Here is a 16862-nt window from a genome sequence, read left to right as displayed (position 1 = left end):
TATTTGAGAAAGTCTTTATTTCTCCTTAGCCTTTTGAAGGATAATTTTGCAGGGTACAGAATTCTAGGTTGGTGGTTTTTTGGTCTCAACTTTTTTTTTAAAGATTTTATTTATTTATTTAAAGGGAGGGAGAGTGTACATGAGCAGGGGGAGGGGCAGAGGGAGAGGAGAATCTCAAGCAGACAATGTGCTGAGTGCAAAGGGTGATGCAGGGCTCAATCTCATGACCCCAAGATCATGACCTGAGCTGAAATCAAGAGTTGGAAACTCAACTGACTGAGCCACCCAGGTGCCCTCTCTCAACATTTTAAATATTTCATGCCATTCTCTTCTTGCTTGCATGGTTTCTTAGGAGAAGTCAGATGTATTTCTTATCTTAGCTCCTCTGTAGGTAAGATTTTTTTTCCTCTGGCTTCTTTCACAATTATTCTTTATCTTTGATTTTCTGTAATTTGAAAATGATGTGTCAAAATATAGTGGTTTTTTGATATTCATTCTGCTTGGTGTTTTCTGAACTTCCTGGATCTCTGGTTTGATATCTGACATTTAATTTGGGGAAATTCTCAGTCATTATTGTTTAAAATATTTCTTCTGTTCCTTTCTCCCTTTTTTCTCCTTCTGGCATTCTCGTTATGTGTATATTACACCTTTTGTAGTTGTCCCATAGTCCTTGGCTATTCTGTTTTTGTTGTTTGTTGGTCTTTATTCTCTTTGCTTTTTGGTTTTTGAGGATTCTATTGAGATATTCTCAAACTCAGAGATTCTCTCCTCAAATGTGTCCAGTCTGCTAATAAGCCCATCAAAGGTATTCTTCATTTGTGTTACAGTGTTTTCATCTCTAGCATTTCTTTTTGGTTCTTTCTTAGGATTTCCATCCCTCTGTTTACATTGCCCCTCAGTTCTTGCATGCTATCTACTTTATTCATTATAGCCCTTAGCATATTAATCATAGTTACTTTAAATTCCCTATCTGAAAATTACAACATCCCTGCCATGTCTGTTTCTGATGTTTGCTCTAGCTCTTCAAATTATGTTATTTTACCTTTTGATATGCTTTGTAATTTTTTCTTGATTGCCAGGCATGGTAAATCAGCCTTTGGTAATGTGGGGGGCGGGGGAGGGAAGCATTCTACGGTCTTATGATTGTGTCTCAGTCTTTTAGTGAGCCTATGCCTCTGGATTGTGAACTTCACAAGTGTTTCTCAGGTTTTTGCTCCCTTTGTGTGAAAGAGGATGGCTAACGGGTGGAGTTGGGTATTTCCCTTCCCCAGGTCAGTTAGGCTCTGATAATAGTCTAGCAGGTTAGCCAACAGCTAACAGGTTTCCCCCAAGGGCAGGCTTTGTTAGCAAGGACAGAGTTCTTTGGCTATTTCAAAATGGTTCCACTTCTCCTCCCTGTGCCAGTAACCCAGCAGGGTTTCTCTCTGGTACGCACTATGGGAACCTGGTGGAGCTCCTGGAGATAAATCTCACAATCCTGTGGCATCCCCCTATGCCTGGCTCCCCTGGAGTTTTGAACTCAGAATAGTCTGCACCACCTCTCCTTCAGGCAATTCACCTACTGCAGTTCAGATTTTCCTATCCTGGCAATGGTTTCTGCAATGGTTTGCTGCATGAGAGTCTCTGCTCCAGTATGCTTGTCTTTCCAAGCTTATTCCAATTTGTATTTGCCTGACTTTCCAATCTTGAGGGCACTGGTTTGCCTGTGTCCTCTCCTCTCTTGCAGATCCAAGAAGACTTGTTGATTTTTCAGTCTGTTCGTTTTTTCACTTGTCGTTAGGATGGAATAGTGACGTCTAAGCTCCTTATATGTGGAACCAGAAGTCATAAGTACCCTCCTTCTACACTTCACATTACAAATCAACCAGGAATAATTCTCTTCCCCTCTTGGCTAGAGAGACTTGATGAGTCCTCAGGGACTTCGAGTTACCACATTCTCCCCACCATCCTGAAGAGACACTGAAGCCAGCAACATCACTCTCAGCTCCAGGGAAAAGGCAGGGAGGGAGACGGACAGTTGAGGGGGGTCATATACAAAAAGAAGATAGATTTCAAGTTTTCTTAATGACTTTAATTGGAGACTCGAACCCTGTAAACCATAGTTCAAGCCTAGTTCTGTGGGACAGTGTCTGGTTCTCCCTGAGGTCATGGGAGGAGAAATGCATAATTGAGGTTGGAACAGGGAGCCCCTGTCTTTAATTCCAGAGTAATTCCAGCAAACTATGGCTGCTGGATAAGCCTTAAAATAATTGTTAATGTCACCAAGCTATAAGTTCCTTTCTTCAGATGCAAAATCTTCCTCCTATTTGGGGAAGTCTTTCACAAACTATGTGGGATCAAAATACACCTCTGTACCTGCACTAAACATCTACAAGTAGAAAGCTTCTTAATGCAGTCACTGAACTGGCTGCAAAAACACTCAGGCCTAGAGAAGTTCACTCCCTCCCAAGCTCACTCACTGTGCTAACCCACTATCCCCTTCATCAAGCATCAGAAGTTCTCCCAGACCCTGTTCTGAGAGGATAGAACCCTAGAAAAGACCAAATACCCACTGCTTGATTTCCATGACCAGAGTCCTTTGAGGCCCCAACATAGGGCTGAACTACAGTTTGCAAAGCTGTGTATGATAACAGCTATTATAGTAACCTTGAATTTTTATCTGCTGTTCTTCTTAAGAACAATTGAAAACACCTTCACAGTAATGATATCATCAGGTTTGCCCTCTCACCGACTCCAAAAAGAAGAAAGGGGGCAAACCCCTTCCCTTTACATTAAAAGGAAACATGAGGCCTGGAGAGGTCAAGGACTTGTCTATGGTTTCACCTCCCATCAGGGCAAAGGGCTACAGAGGGCTCCCATCTTCTCTGTCTGGACTCTATTTGCAAAATGCTGGAGCACAAAGATTTGACTGTTTCTCTGCATTTTTCTTATTTGTGTCTTTTCTCTCTTAACCATAAGGGCATTTCTAGACTTGGTAACCCCTCCCAGTCTCCTCCAGCCCCCTGCAGCCCAGAGCAGATAGCCCCTGAGTCCTGCAGGAATTCTCACTGCCCTCATGCTCCTATCTGGCTCCAAGCTCTATTGGGTGGAAGACACCACGTATGCTGTGGCGATGTATTTCTTGCCATTTCCATAGGTGGACTTGTCCCAGGGATAGGTCTGGATGGCCAGGGGATATCCACCCAGGCTTAACTGGCACCTGTGGGGAAAGATGGCCAAGTCATAGGAGCCCACCACATCTCTCCATGCCCATCCCCTGACTGGGAAGATCAAGCCCAACCCATGCAGAAGGGCTCCGCCCTGACTTCAACAACCCCCAGGAGAACTGCCACAGCTTTCTTCAGACATTGCCTCCCACTCTCCATGCACAGGCAGCCCTTCAAAATTGTGCCTTAGTTTCTATCTTCTTAAAGAACCCTGCTCCTCACATTTCCCAGAACAGTATTCTAAAATCTCAGATTCTAGAGCTGAACCCCCCAGAAATTAAATGTCTGCTTAGGGTTTCAGAAGTAGTAGGGCCCAAAGTCCTCAGATGTTAGAAGAGATGAAGCCCAGTGGTTTCAAACTATACTCTCTGGGGCTTCAGGTTTCCCCCTAGCAGCCTTGGGGACCAGATAGAGAGGGTTGGAGCACCAGGGCAACTCCATTCCTAACTGTTTTACATATGAAGGTTCTGCGTAAGATTTCACATGGTGGTTCTGCTGCTAAGATAAAGTTTGGCAACCACCAGTCTTATCTAACAACCTCATTGCCCAGGTGAGAAAACTGAGGTGCAGAAGGGTGATTTGTCCAAGCCACTAAGTTGCAGAATCCAGCTCTCCTGATTGTCCTGGCTGAGGAGAGCCTGTGGCCCCAGCCTGCTCCCCAGGCCTGGCTGGCCCAGTACTTACACTTTGCCTGGCCTAGCAATGAAGCACAGGGAGTAGAGCGCAAACTCAAATTCAGGGCTGCTCCCAATGAAAGCTGAGCCCACTTCCTTATAGTAGCCGTCCCAGTTGAACTGCATGGCTAACACGTCGGGGTAAGAATCCCACTGTGGAGAGTAGCAAAGGGGGCCTGGTGAATACCATGAGCAGAGTCTGACAGAGAGGTGGCACATGGTTAGCAGTCAGCCAGGGTTTGCTGATGGCCCGTTAGGGGCCTGTGTGAGTTTTCTGGGGAGGCTGGATTCTTTACGTGGACCAAGGAAACAGTCTGCCCTGCTAAGGTGTCTGAGCCCTACTTGGACCCTCTGTCTGGAGCTGCCAGTGTGCGTCTCCCAGAGAGGCCAGAGCCCACATTCCTGTGACTGCCACCAGGGCCGCGGGGGCCATGACTGTTTCTTGTGGCCATCACACGTGGAGGAGGACAATTTACTGTCCCCAAATTATTTCCTGGCACAGGGCAGCAAAGGTTTCTTTTTTATAAAATGTAAGGAGTTGAACTCAGACTAGCCAGGCTGAAACTTCCAGCCAAAGCCACATTCTAAGGAAATTTGGGCAGGGGGTCATTACACACCTTTGAGACTTGTCTTCCCCTCTGAGGATCCTCGCCTGCCCCCAGCCTCCCATCCAGGGATAGTGCTGTCTGCCTCCTGCCCTCTGCAGCTCTGGAGCCTTCACTGTTTGGAAGGGAATCTCAGGGTCCTGGCTGCCTATCCAGCAGATCGGGAAGTCATCTTCACCATCCCCACTGGGCGGCCAATGAGAGTCAGGGTGAGAGGCAAGTCTGGCTGCTGAGAGTGCAGAGTGAGGGCAGGAGGTCTGGGTACTAATAAGCTTCTCCAGCCCACGAGGTCAGCACTCAGTACTCACGGGGCCGTCATAGACGTGACTGTAATAGTCAACCAGGCCCTCCTTCTCTTGCATATAGAAGCGGATCCAGTTATGGAAGCCGGTGACCTTGCCTTTTTTTATTTCACCTATAATGAAGAGTTCAAGGTGGGTGATCTGGGCCTCCCCTCCAACCCCTTTTGCCCCTCCCATGCCAAGGCTGTCCCCCTTCTTGAGACTTTGGCTTGTAGAATGCACACCTGCTTATCCCCTTGCCCTGACTCCCCAGCATCCCACACATCCCTTAACTCTCACCCAGGAAAGCCCTCCCCACCCCCTTTCAGCTTAAGCCCTTGGGAGAATTCCTCCTCCTGGTTGGCCCCTGGTGACCCATCTGGGATATTCCTCTCAGCCATTTCTCCAGTAGCAAGCCAAATTTGGTAGGAGCTTTATGGGGTGGAACAGTGGGCAGAAAGACCTTGGCCCTCTTGGAAAGCAGAGAACCATTCAGAAATAGACAGCTCTGCCCCCAAACACACCTCCTTCCTATGTGTGCCCTTTGGGAGCCCCAGTATCTGGTCTCCTTTCCCCTTTAAATACTCCAGAAGACACTGTTCCTCAAAAACAGCTCCTCGGACCCCTCCGTCTTGGCTTGGGAGTGGACATTGTCCGTCCCTGAGAGCTGGCTCGGCCGCTGATTCATCAGTGCCTGATGCTGCCCTACTCCTGAGGGAAGCCGTCTCCCTTCATTCCTCCAACTCTTTCTTTCCAAGCAGAATGATCCCACCTGAGAAGACGTGTTCAAAGCCACTTGAGTCCTCCTCTTCATTGCCTCTTGAATAGAGCCCAAACCACATGTTCTTCAAGTCATTGACAAACTCTTGTTCCGAGCTGTAGCGGTCTGCGGGGAGGAACACAGAGCACCTAAGAGAGGGGAAGGCGGAACCAGGTCCTGGGAAGCAGGGAAGGGCCACCTGCTCCAGCACATCAAGAAACACAGTGGTTCAACCAACAAGCGTGTTCAGCTGTCCATTCAGTAACTATCCACAGTGCACCTGTTCTGTGCCTAGCCAGGTCTACAGGCTGAGGATTCAGCAGGGAATAGCAAGGACAAGATCACTGCTTTCATAGTTTCCATTCCAGTGGAAAAGACAAATAATAAACAATATGATCAGAAAGACCTCTCTGAGGAGGTACCACTAATCAGAGACATGAAGGAAAGGAGTCAACCACACAAAATCTGGGGAAAGATTCTTCCATGTGGTGGGAACAGCAGGTGCAAGGCTCTAAGACGACCTGGGCTTCGTGTTTAAAGAGCTAAGGAAAAGTCAGTGTGGCTGGAGCATAGTGAGCGCACGGGGCAGTGGGCAGACAGGAGGTCCGAGAGGTAGGCAGCGGCCAGGCCTCACAAGCCATGGCAAGAAAGTTGGGGGTCAGTCAAAAAGTAAAAATACAAAAATATTTTAGATTTACTGTCTCTGTTCTATGTGCCCCAACTGTTCTAAGTGCTTTCAGTCCTCACATTGAATCTTCACATAAGGTCTATACTAATTATCCCCAATTTAGAAATGAGGAAATTGAGGCAGACCAAGGTTATGTAACTCACACAAGATCACACAGTTAATAAGAGGTAGAAACGGCACTCGAGCCCGCGCGATCATTACACATGTTAACTGGTCTCTTAACGACTTTATAGCTTCTTAGAGGTGAGAGAGCCACCCAAGGGTGTAAAGCAGGGGAATTATGTGAGAGCTTTGTTCTTAAAGGCTCACCCTGGCTGTGTATATAAAAAAGTCAGTGGGGTGTAGGAGCCGGAGAGAGACCAGTTTTGAGGCTAACACTCTGTCCAGGTCAGAAGCAGTGGTGGCAGCCATGGGAGGGGGGGTGAGAAGCGGTCAGATCAGGGATAGATTTTGAAGGAGGATGTGACAGACGTTACTGATCGAGGAGTGGAGGTGGGGAGCCATGAGGTAAAGAGAAGAATTGAATATAACTCCTGGGGTTTGGGCCTGAGTAATGGGGTGGACTATGGTGTCATCGATGGGATGGGGAAGACTGAGGAAGGAGGAAGGGGTGGGAATCATGAGTTCTCTTCACACTAAGTTCCGAGTAGATGCCATGAGAGAGCCACGTGAGATGTTAGGCAGCTGGGGCAGGTGCAGCGTCGGCCATGAGGGATGTGAGCTAGAACTTGAAGGACAGTCTGGATTTGGACAGGGAGAGAGGTGAGGACAGGAGAAGTAATGGAACAGCCCGGCCTCAGTGTCGGATCCCTGGGTCCCAGACCCGGCTCCGCTCTGGACTTCCCTGGTCTCAGACCAGTCAGCCAGCCTGGCGGGCTTCTGTCCGGAACGCTGGAGGGCGGGCCGGACTCCCAAGACTCTCGCTTGTGTTTGCGGCAGAGGACCGCCAGGGGGCGGTGCGGGATCGCGCCCTCTTCACAGGGGCGGCCTGTCCCCCGCTTTACCCAAAAACCGCCGGTGACTCACTCGTAAGGGAAGGCAGGCAAACGGAAGGCAGCCGCTCTGGGCAGAGGGGAGACCTGGACAAGAGCTGCCCAGGGGGCCCAGCCCAGCGGCCTGGAGTTCCGTGGAGGAATCTGCGGGACACGAAAGAAACACAACCCCTTGCCAAGAACTCCTGCGGCTCAAACCTTTTTTGGTCTGATTCAGATGTATCCCTATCTGGAGCCATGCTAGCCAGAACCCCTCCCGGGAGAAGCTCTGGGTGCTTTTCTGTTGCTGTTTCCCCATCAAAAACGTGGAGTGAGCCACGCATCCTTCCTGGAGCTGGGGCAGGAGAGAGGAGAATCAGGGACCCTCGGCGCCTCCGCGATCCGCTGAAGTGGGGCGGCGCGGGGTGACTCCGCGTCTTGCAGGGAGCCTGAGACTGGAGCAGTGAGTGCGGGGATGCGCGGCGGCCCAGAGCAGATCCGAGGAGAGCTGACTTCCGAGCCACACCGCCTTAGGCCCGTGGTCTCTCCGGGGCTCCTCTGTGGCCCCCTCGGAAGTCCGCTGGCCACCGCACACACACCCCCGCCCCACTCGCTTCACCTCCCCACCCTGGAGCCCCAGGCCTGCCAGGCCCTCGTGTCCTCAGCCCTGCCCCGTGGGGCTTGGGGAGGCTCACTCACTCTGGTGACGGAGGAAGCCATAGAGCTCCTTCAGGACCGCGGTCTTCATGACCTCTCCGAGGAAGGCGTCCTGCTCGGCCAGCTGCTGTGCACTGAAGTGCTCCCCGCGGCCCGTGGCCCGCTGGTAGTTGTTGAGGAGGCTGATGAAGGCCGCGTAGGTCGGCTTGGAGAACAGCTTCTCGTTGACATACGTGAAGAGCCTGGGGGAGGCGGAGGGAGGCCCGAGAGAGGCCTGAACATGGAGCAGAACCCGCACCCCCACCCCCGCAGGGGCGGCCAGACCCGGCGGGGCAGGCCTGCGAAGGTGCGCGGCCGGAGCAGAGTGGGGCGGTCAGCCCCTCCAGAAGGGTGTGCCTGAGGCGGCTCTTTTCTCCCGCTGCAGCGCTTGGAAGGTCGGTTCTCTTCGCAGCCCGTCAACCACAGAAACCCTCCAGCTGCACACCCACAGTCCCTCAAGCTGTCTTTCTTTGTCTCCGAGACCTACTTTCTTCTCTCCCTTCGATCCTGCCTGCCCTGAGGAGAAAAGGGCTGAGGCGTGGAAGGAACCGAAGCCAGCCGGGGGTGGGAGCCGGTGCGGGGCACTGCGCAGGAAGAGTGAAGGGGACTCACGGCTCTGGGCAGCGGTCCACGTGGTCTCTGGCCTCCGAGGGCGAGATGCGGTTTTGGCTGTTGAGAATGATGTCTTCCTTCTGGGCTTTGTTGATGTCCGCCCTGTAGATCTTCTCAGAGATGCTCTGTAGCTCCTCCTTGGTTATGGCGTCCCTGCTGTAGGAGAAGCCCTCTGGGAGGGATGGGGAGGGGGCTCTCAGCCCAAGGAAGGCCCTGGGGGAAGGGAGCAGTCTGTGGGCCCCCTCCCCTGGGCACCTTCCAGAAGCCGGCAGCCAGGGAAAGAGGCGGCAGTCCATCACCCTAATGGTTGGACGGCAGGGGCCCTCGGGGCCTCAAGGCTACTTAAAATCGGCAGGTGGCCTCCCTGCAGAATGTCCACACACTCCTCTGCAAAGGTTCTCAAACTTGGGTGCCCACCAGAATCACCTGAAGGGCTTGTGAAAACAGGTCTGGGGGCCCCGCCCCCTGAGTTCCTGATTCAGTGGGTCTGGGGGGAAGCCCTAGAGTCTCCCTTTCTAATACAGCCCCAGATGGTCCTGACGCTGCAGGTCCAGGGAGCGCACCCGCAGGACTATTGCTCTGGAGAGTTCCTCGGTCCCTGGGGCCGCGCCAAAGGGAGCAGGAGACTGACCGTGGCCACACAGGCTCTCGAAGTCCTTGCAGCAGTTCCCAAACTCTGGGCAGCGGGCATTGCAGTGACACGGCTGGTGCCTGTCGAAGGCCTCGTGGCAGCGGTCCCGGCAGGAGCTGGGTGCCGAGTACAGGTCTGAGAGGACAGGGAGGGGTGTGTGTGTCCTGGACAGACCCCTAGAGGTCGCTTCGGGCCGGCCGCCGGGTTCTCCCAACACCCCCACCCCCACCACCCCAGCCTCGCCCTCCGCACTCCTAGTGAAGATCTCCAGGGAAGGAAAACAAACAGGCTGAACTGGTACACACCCTCCACGGTCAGGAAGCCCTTTCTGAGAGGCCAAACTCTACTTTCTGGCCTGTTGTTTTTATAATCTTCCCACCCTAAAAATAAAATCTCTTCCACTTCCCTCCATAGGCCTCAGACTCCCTTTCCTGCCTACACGCCAGGCTGCCGAGGCCAGCCCCTCGTACCACCTCCGGGTGCTGGGTTTGGGGTCCGCCTGGCTCAGGCCTGTGCCTGCTGCCACTGGGATGGCTGCCTCCTCCTTGTCACCTCCCATGTCCCTCCTCCTTTAGCCTGCAGGCCCCCCTTTAGAAAGGCAGACTTACTGCTCGCTGGGGCCTCCAACATCTCTTCCTCCAGCCCCAGGAATGGCTCTGGCTCTTCGGGGTCCTCTTGCACTGTAGGTCAGAGAAGTAGAGTCACCAGCCCCCCCCGAGGGCTCCCTTCCCCTTATGTCCGATTCTCAGTTCCCCCAGCCTCCGGGACAAGCAGTGCGGTGGAAGAAAATACAAAACAGGGGCTAAGGCACAATGAACAAGGAGATAAACTGAAAATGGAAGACAGAAGGGGACAGATGGCTGAAAACTGTTACAAAAAGTGCAAAGAATTTCCCCAGGTGACAACTCTCCCCGCCACTTGAGCATTCTGGTACTCAGTGTGCTCATCCTTACAAAGAGGAGGGGAGGCAGGAAGGGGTGCCTTCTGGATTGAAAACCCTGATTGGGGTATAACTTTTCTTTAACGCGCTTTGATAGATGGACAGGCTTGCCCTTCTCCAAATGACAAGGCCCTCACTTAGGAACATCCCTTACCTATAATAACTCCCAGTCACGGTCAAGGGTGAACTCCACCCAGGCCCTCTGGGACTAAGAACTGTTTCCTGAGATACCAACTTCCCTTCTTTCTTTACAACACTTGGCAATGGCCACAGAGATGGGGGGAGGGCGTGTTCAGAAAAGCACGTTCATATAGCTGCCCCGTTCCCTTGGCCTGCAGGCTGTGTGACTGGAGCCTGGGCTGGGGGCAGAGCAGTGTGGGCAGAGTGGGGGTGGGGAGGAAGAGGAAGGATGCTCCTGGGGACACTGAGCTCCTTTCTCACACGCAGTGGGGTAATTTCCCCCAAAGAAGCAAAACGATTACAAAGTGATTCAGAATCCGTTAGTGAGTTTGCTGGATAGTGTTGTCTTATTACCATCAGAACCACAGGGCAGGTGATTCGTTCAGCAACACACATCTTCTGATCACTTACTTGGTGCCAGGCTGTGCTCTAAGTGCTGACAATCCACAAGGTCCTTAACTCCTCGAATGTTTTGCTAAAGAGACTTCCAAGGGCTGATTTAGAGTCTCAAGCATCATCCATATTTTTTTCTGTGGGAAAAGGATTCTGAGGTGCAAATCAGAGACTTGGAGATGGACTGGCTCCTAAGCTAAGTATTTTCTGTGCTGTGAATGCCAGCCCGATGGTCCAAGGTAAACAGGCTCTCCTGTGTCTGCTGAATAGGGCACAAGGCAAGAGAAAGGTGCAGGCTCTGATTCTGGCACTGAGCTCTGGACCTGGGTCTCCCTCCCTGGGCTTGATCAGCAGAACTTCTGCTGGTATAGATGGTGTTTTCATGTAAATTGAAGGAGGGTTCCTTCTGGGTGGAGGCAACCCAGTGGGCACATGGCTGGGTCAGCATATACCACCTTTGGGAAAATTAGGAAAAGGTACTTCTTTCTCTCAGCAGACACAACTCTTCACCAAGGCTCATGGGTTAGCAAGAAGGATATGGACTCTATTTTAGTCAACTTGCCTTCTCAGCCACGTGCCCCTGTGCAGTGCACAACCTGCACAACTGTATGCCGTGGTCTTGCTAGCCATTCCCTACCATGGCTTTAGTGATCATGTTTTCCAAACTGAGAGTCCGGGCACCTGGTTTGACAGTGAACTTAACAAGGCTTCATGTCACAAAGCAGAAGACCATTTATCTGGCGGTCTAAAACACTGGAAGCATCCAAACAGGGAGATTATTCAAAACAATTTGTTCAAGTGATTCCTTTAAAACTATGTTGTTAGAGTAGCAGAGAAACGATTGGCTTCTGAGAGCAGTGCGTGTCCCATTTAGTCACTGGACAAGGAATGATAGGTTGAAAATGCTGCAGCCACTGGGTCCACTCATTATCGGAAGAATGGTGTGAATCACGACAGTCACTGTGACGCCGTGCAGGCTTCCTGGTGGCACGCAAGTTGGAAAGTTCTACTCCCTTTTTACACTTTTGCAATGTAAAGTGTTGAATTACAATTGGTAATGGGACTCATGTTATATTAATGTTTGTTACCATTCTGCTGTTTCTGGAATTACTTGAACTTTCAAAACATTGTTAATCCCGATAGTTCAGATAGATATTCCAGGTAAACAACCTATTTTCTTTGAAGTTGGGGTTTTATATTGGGGACGTCCTAGAATACCTGGGACAAGTAGTGGCCAAATCCCTGACCTTTGCGCTGCCCCTCAGTGTCCTCATCCCGGCCCCTGGAGTCTTGTCATCCATCTCGAACCCAGCTCTGAACCCGGGCCAGCGTCCATTCCGGCAGTCTGGGCGTGGACATGGCCTGGCCCGCTGTGCCTTTCAGACCCTTCACCCCACAAGGAGCCTCACCAGGACACAGGTGCTCATAGTCTTCACAGCAGTCCCCGTGCCGGGGACACTGGCGGTCACACTGGCAGGCAGCATCCCGGTTAAATTTCTCATGACAGCGAGATGCACAGGACTCCAATTTTCCTACGGGCAATAAAGGTCACAAACTCAGCTCTGTGAGGATCCTATTCTCCTCATCAAGGTGCACCCTGCAGTAAGGTTTGCAGACAGGGGCACGGGCCCCACCTAGCAGGGAAGATCATCGCTATCTGCAAGGGAGAAATACATGCGCAACCTCTCACGCACCAGCAGAAGCCTCATCCCCACCACCCACCACCCACCCTATGTTGCAGGGCTCATTATATAGATGAGGATCACAGACTCGAATGCCCAGTGAGGCTAGACCTCTAACAGAAGCAAGTAAAGAAGCAAGGAGGCAGTAGGAATTGGTGGGGACCGTGACAAACTTGGAAGTGATGCTCAGCCTGAAATTGGCAGCCGCTATCAGCTCCAGCCACTTCTGCCATGTTGGGATGCAGGCTCAGTGTTGCCAGAGCCTCTAGTTTTTCAAGAGAAGCCTTTATTTTTATGTGAAGTTTTCCAATTTTTAAAAAATTCAGGCAGACCAACGAAAGAGGTCTGTAGGCTGGTCGTGACCCACAGGCCACCGTTCACCTGTCACGTAGATCAAGGTGAGTCACTGCTGCCCCAGTGATCCCACCTGCCCTCTCCCCTCTGACACCCCCTTCCTCTCATCCTGTCCCTTTTATGTCTTCTGTGCTTTGTTCTTTGCTCCCCTTCACCTGGTCTCCCCTGCATCCTGTTTCCCCCAGGTCCCATCTTTCTGTTTCTTCTAGTCTTTGGAATGCGTTTGAATTAGTTTATGCTCCGGTGGGGGAAGAGGCGAGTATGGGTGCAAATTGGATTCTGGAACAGGATTCATTGTGTAACCACAGACCACATCCCTTACTCCAGCCACATGGCTTGCAGAAGCAAATTTTTGGTCACAAGGGGCATAGACAAAAAATTTTGAAAGAAATGGTACAAACCCACTACCACTCCTAAAAACACAACCCCCACCATGCCCACCCCAGCAAAGACAGTGTCAGGAGATATCTTTGGTGACAGCTGGCTTCAGGGGCCCTTTCCTTCCACTTTGAGCTTTAAGGGTAATTACAGAGTCTTTGTTTCCACTTGAGGTTCCTGAGGTTTGGATTTCGCGAATGCTGGGTTTAGGGGCCAGGCTGTGGGCGACGGAGGATGTCAAGATCAGAGTCAGTGTTGCCATTAGCATCGAATTTGTATGAACGCAGAAACTGAAACCTAATTTGGGCCAGAGTTAGGGTTAGTTAGGTTTAGATTAAGAGCTATGGTTGGCAGGAGCACCCGAGTGGCTCAGTTGTTAAGCATCTGCCTTTGGCTCAGGTCCTGATCCCAGGGTCCCAGGATGGAGCCCTGCATCGGGCTCCCTGCTCAGCGGGAGCCTCCTTCTCTCTCTCCCTCTCCCCACCCCCTGCTTGTGCTCTCTCTCTCTCTCAAATAAATAAATGAAATCTTTTTAAAAAAAAGAGCTTTGGTTGGGATTTGGACTTGAGTTAAATTTGTTGATAAAGTAACAATTTTGTATTGCTGTTTGGCTGAGGAATGAGGAGATAGGTTTAACACCACTTCAGGGTTGAAGAGTGTGTCAGGATTAGGAGAAGAGAAATTATCCCACTTTTGCCTTCGATTAGATTTGGGGTTTGGTTCTGGTGGTGATTCCACACAGGTACAGTATCTCAATTTAAGCCTGGATTGGGTGGGAGGTGAATATTAAAGATATGGGTTTAGTTACTGTTTGGATCCTGGGCTTAGGGTTTATACGGTGTTCATGTGGGTGGCATAGCAAAGAGCTTGAGAACCTGGACTCTGGGGCCAAAACTGCATAGGGCTGGAATTCTGGTTCTGCTGCTTTCAAGCTGTAAGGTCTTGGGCAAGTTATTTGACCTTCTGTGCCTCGGTTTCCTTATCTGTGAAAGTGGCATGACAATGGAGTCCATCTCATAGAATATTTATAAGAATTCAATGAGCTGATATTTGCAAAGCACTTAGTACAGCGCATGATACATAGTAGCAACATGTGCTGCTTAGATAAATAAACAGTGATAGGGTCCATGCCCAGCTCCAATGTGGCAAGCGCTCAGACTGGCTGGAGCAGTCTTCCCTGTGGACATACTTCATCTAGCTGACTCCCTCCCTGGGTTTCAGCTGGGCCGTCCCTTGGACTGGAGTGTCAGTGCATTTATGCTGCTGGCAGGTTCCCAGCTGACATCATTGCTGTGAGCCTGTATTCTTTACATTAAAGAGGTGTCAGGTCAAGGTTAACCAGGTCCTGATGCAGCCTCAAGTTGTGTCCAGGGCCTCCCACGCAGCCAGGGAGGCAGGCCTTTGATCCAGCGGATTGTCCTTAAAAAACAACCAGGCCCAAGGCCGCTTGTCCTTTCAGGGGAACTCCTCCTGAATCTTAAATGATGCTCCCTTGGAACCTGAATGCAAAGACCTTAAGGAGAAATTTTTAGGCCATGAGGAAGGCTCGGTCAGCTGCCTGCAAGGTCAGCCTGGCAGAACACCCAGAATCCAAAGGGAGAAAATTCAGACAAATCAAGGCAATGTTCACAATGGGCCAGATCAGCAGAGTCCCAGGAAAGAACTCACTTCATTCCAGTAGCTGGCACAGGTTGAGAAGGGCTCCGAGTGAATAGTCAGCTCTCTGGAGCTCAGGAGAGCACCCCCCACGGCCCTGGCTGAGTGGACTTTTTCATCTCTGTTCAAGAACTTTGTCCCCAGTAAGAACCGCCTTCCAGGGGTTCCCTGTAAACTTGGTCTGCTTCAAGAAGACCTTGGGATTTGAGGGTGGAGGGGAGAGGTAGGAGGGACTTTTCCTCATAGGCGCCTCGCTGTGCTGTCCTGGGGACACTCAGCAGACAAGTCACCCCGGCTCCCCACTCTGGTGTCCCCACCCTGTGCCTGCGAGCCACACAGGGCTTGGTATGAGCCTTGCTCACGGGCCAGATGTTGAGTCACTGCTTCAGCAACCATCTGCCCCTTGGCCTCTGCCTCATCTCTCTGAGCCTCTGCCTTCTTCATTTTGGCCTTGCCTATCTCAGACTCGGGGTTTCCCTCTATTCCCCTTGAAAAGCTTAGGGCCTCCCCTGTCTCATGAGATGCTGAATTTCTCTGCACTCTCCAAGACTTCAATATGCCAGAAGGCCCACTCCTTATCCATGCTGCCCACCAAGAGAGCCTGGTCCCAAACCTGGGTGTCCCTATTACACCAGCACTCAGCCACTCTGAGGGTCGGGGCATCATCCTACATCCGTGCCTGTTCAGGAGCCCCAGATGCTGTTTCCCTGGAGACCTAGTCAACCAAGAAGATTCATTTCCAGGACCAGCTTCCTGCCCCAGTTCACCCAAAACAACCAGGGTCCTAAGACTGGCCATGACTCCTCCATACGATCCATAGTCTTGCATCTGAGTTCTGAGATGTTGGAACTAGGATGGACAATGGCCGAGCCTCCTCCCACCCACCTTAGGAAAGAAGGAGGCATTGCCCACTGGACCTGCAACTCCCCATCCATCCCACAGCCAGGCTAGATCACCACCCCCCCCCCCCAGGCGCAAGGGCTTCACATGCACTTCTGAAGGTACTGTTGCCTCTGTCCTTGGGCATGGCTGCCCAGAGACCCAGTGTCTCAAGTCGTTCTCTCCTGAGAGTGGGATGTGCCAACCCAGCGGCCGCTGGCTCACACTAAGCTAGAAGTTCTCATGCCCTCCCCATTGGCTGTCCACCCCCCAGGGCCCCGACAGAGTTGACTCCCAGCTGCTCAGCAGCAGGTGCCAGAATAGAGGTCCCCGGTCCCTCCCAGCCTTTTCCTCCAAAGGTCTTCCATTTGGGAATCCCATTACGGGTCTCCGTATACATAACCTGGCTAGAAATGAGGAAGTTTCTCCCAGGAATATGTATAAACATAATCGTAACCAAAACCCCAGCTCACTGAGATTTCACACCACGTAAGGTGCTTTTTATACATTACCTTAATTTGTCCTTACAACAGTCCTATTTGGGAACAACCTGGGTTGGGTGGGGTGGGTATCAAGCTCTGATTCTTTCTCCTCTGGGCAGAGGAGGATTCTCCCCACACCCCTCAGCTCAGCCCCCTTCCTTAGCACTCGTTCCTCCACACCCATTAACCAACTACCAATGAACACCTCAGCATCAGCATTTTGCATGGCCGCTGCTGTCCTTCTGCAGGCCCCCTCCCCTGCACCCCTAGTAACTGTAGGCCAGGACCCTTCTCTGTGCTCCAGGTCCTCAAAAACTGGGTCGAAGGCCCGTTCCTCTGACCACTTGTACAGCTTAGAGAGTACACAGCCTACCTCTTGGCCAGGGGCGTTTCCAGTTTCCCCCTGATCCTGCCCATCTCCTGAGGCTTTTACCCAGAGCAAGGTCCCACCCCAACAACCTCACCCACCCACAGGCAGTGGAGGGAGTGACCAAGGGCAGCCAGGCCACTCAAACCCAGCAGGCCACAGCCCCGGCTTTATATCATACAACAGTCCCGCAGACAAACCATGGTGAAATCAAAAGTCAGGTTGGACTAAGGGATGTCTGGGTCTCGTCTTCCAAGGACTCAGGAAGGGGCTTCCATGACATTAGTTCATCAGCCCTGCAGCCCCCTTCACACAGTCCCCTCCACCCCAGAGACAACTCCTATACTCTGACAGGGATAGGTCTAAGGTGCTCCTTGGCTTTAGGACAGAGCTGACCCTCCCTTGTCCCACTCTGCTCACCCTCTAC

General features: G+C 51.6%; 1 protein-coding gene across 1 annotated transcript in view; it reads right to left on the bottom strand.

Moving 5' to 3' along the window:
* Nucleotides 1–1765: 1765 nt before the first annotated feature.
* The window catches only part of ENDOU (endonuclease, poly(U) specific), a 15410-nt gene continuing 313 nt past the window's right edge, over nt 1766–16862 (bottom strand). The window contains exons 2-10 of the mRNA XM_035002805.1: nt 12047–12169; nt 9733–9804; nt 9125–9259; nt 8494–8665; nt 7885–8084; nt 5539–5652; nt 4794–4900; nt 3891–4033; nt 1766–3199 (exon numbers count right to left, since the gene is read on the bottom strand). Coding sequence (XP_034858696.1) covers nt 3079–3199; nt 3891–4033; nt 4794–4900; nt 5539–5652; nt 7885–8084; nt 8494–8665; nt 9125–9259; nt 9733–9804; nt 12047–12169 — 1187 coding nt within the window. The 3' untranslated portion in view covers nt 1766–3078. The remainder of the gene's footprint in view (nt 3200–3890; nt 4034–4793; nt 4901–5538; nt 5653–7884; nt 8085–8493; nt 8666–9124; nt 9260–9732; nt 9805–12046; nt 12170–16862) is intronic.

The sequence above is a fragment of the Mirounga leonina genome, unplaced genomic scaffold (genome assembly GCF_011800145.1).
Source record: "Mirounga leonina isolate KUSES-001 unplaced genomic scaffold, KU_Mleo_1.0 Mir_126, whole genome shotgun sequence".
Taxonomy (NCBI): domain Eukaryota; kingdom Metazoa; phylum Chordata; class Mammalia; order Carnivora; family Phocidae; genus Mirounga; species Mirounga leonina.
This window is presented reverse-complemented; position numbering and strand designations above follow the sequence as displayed.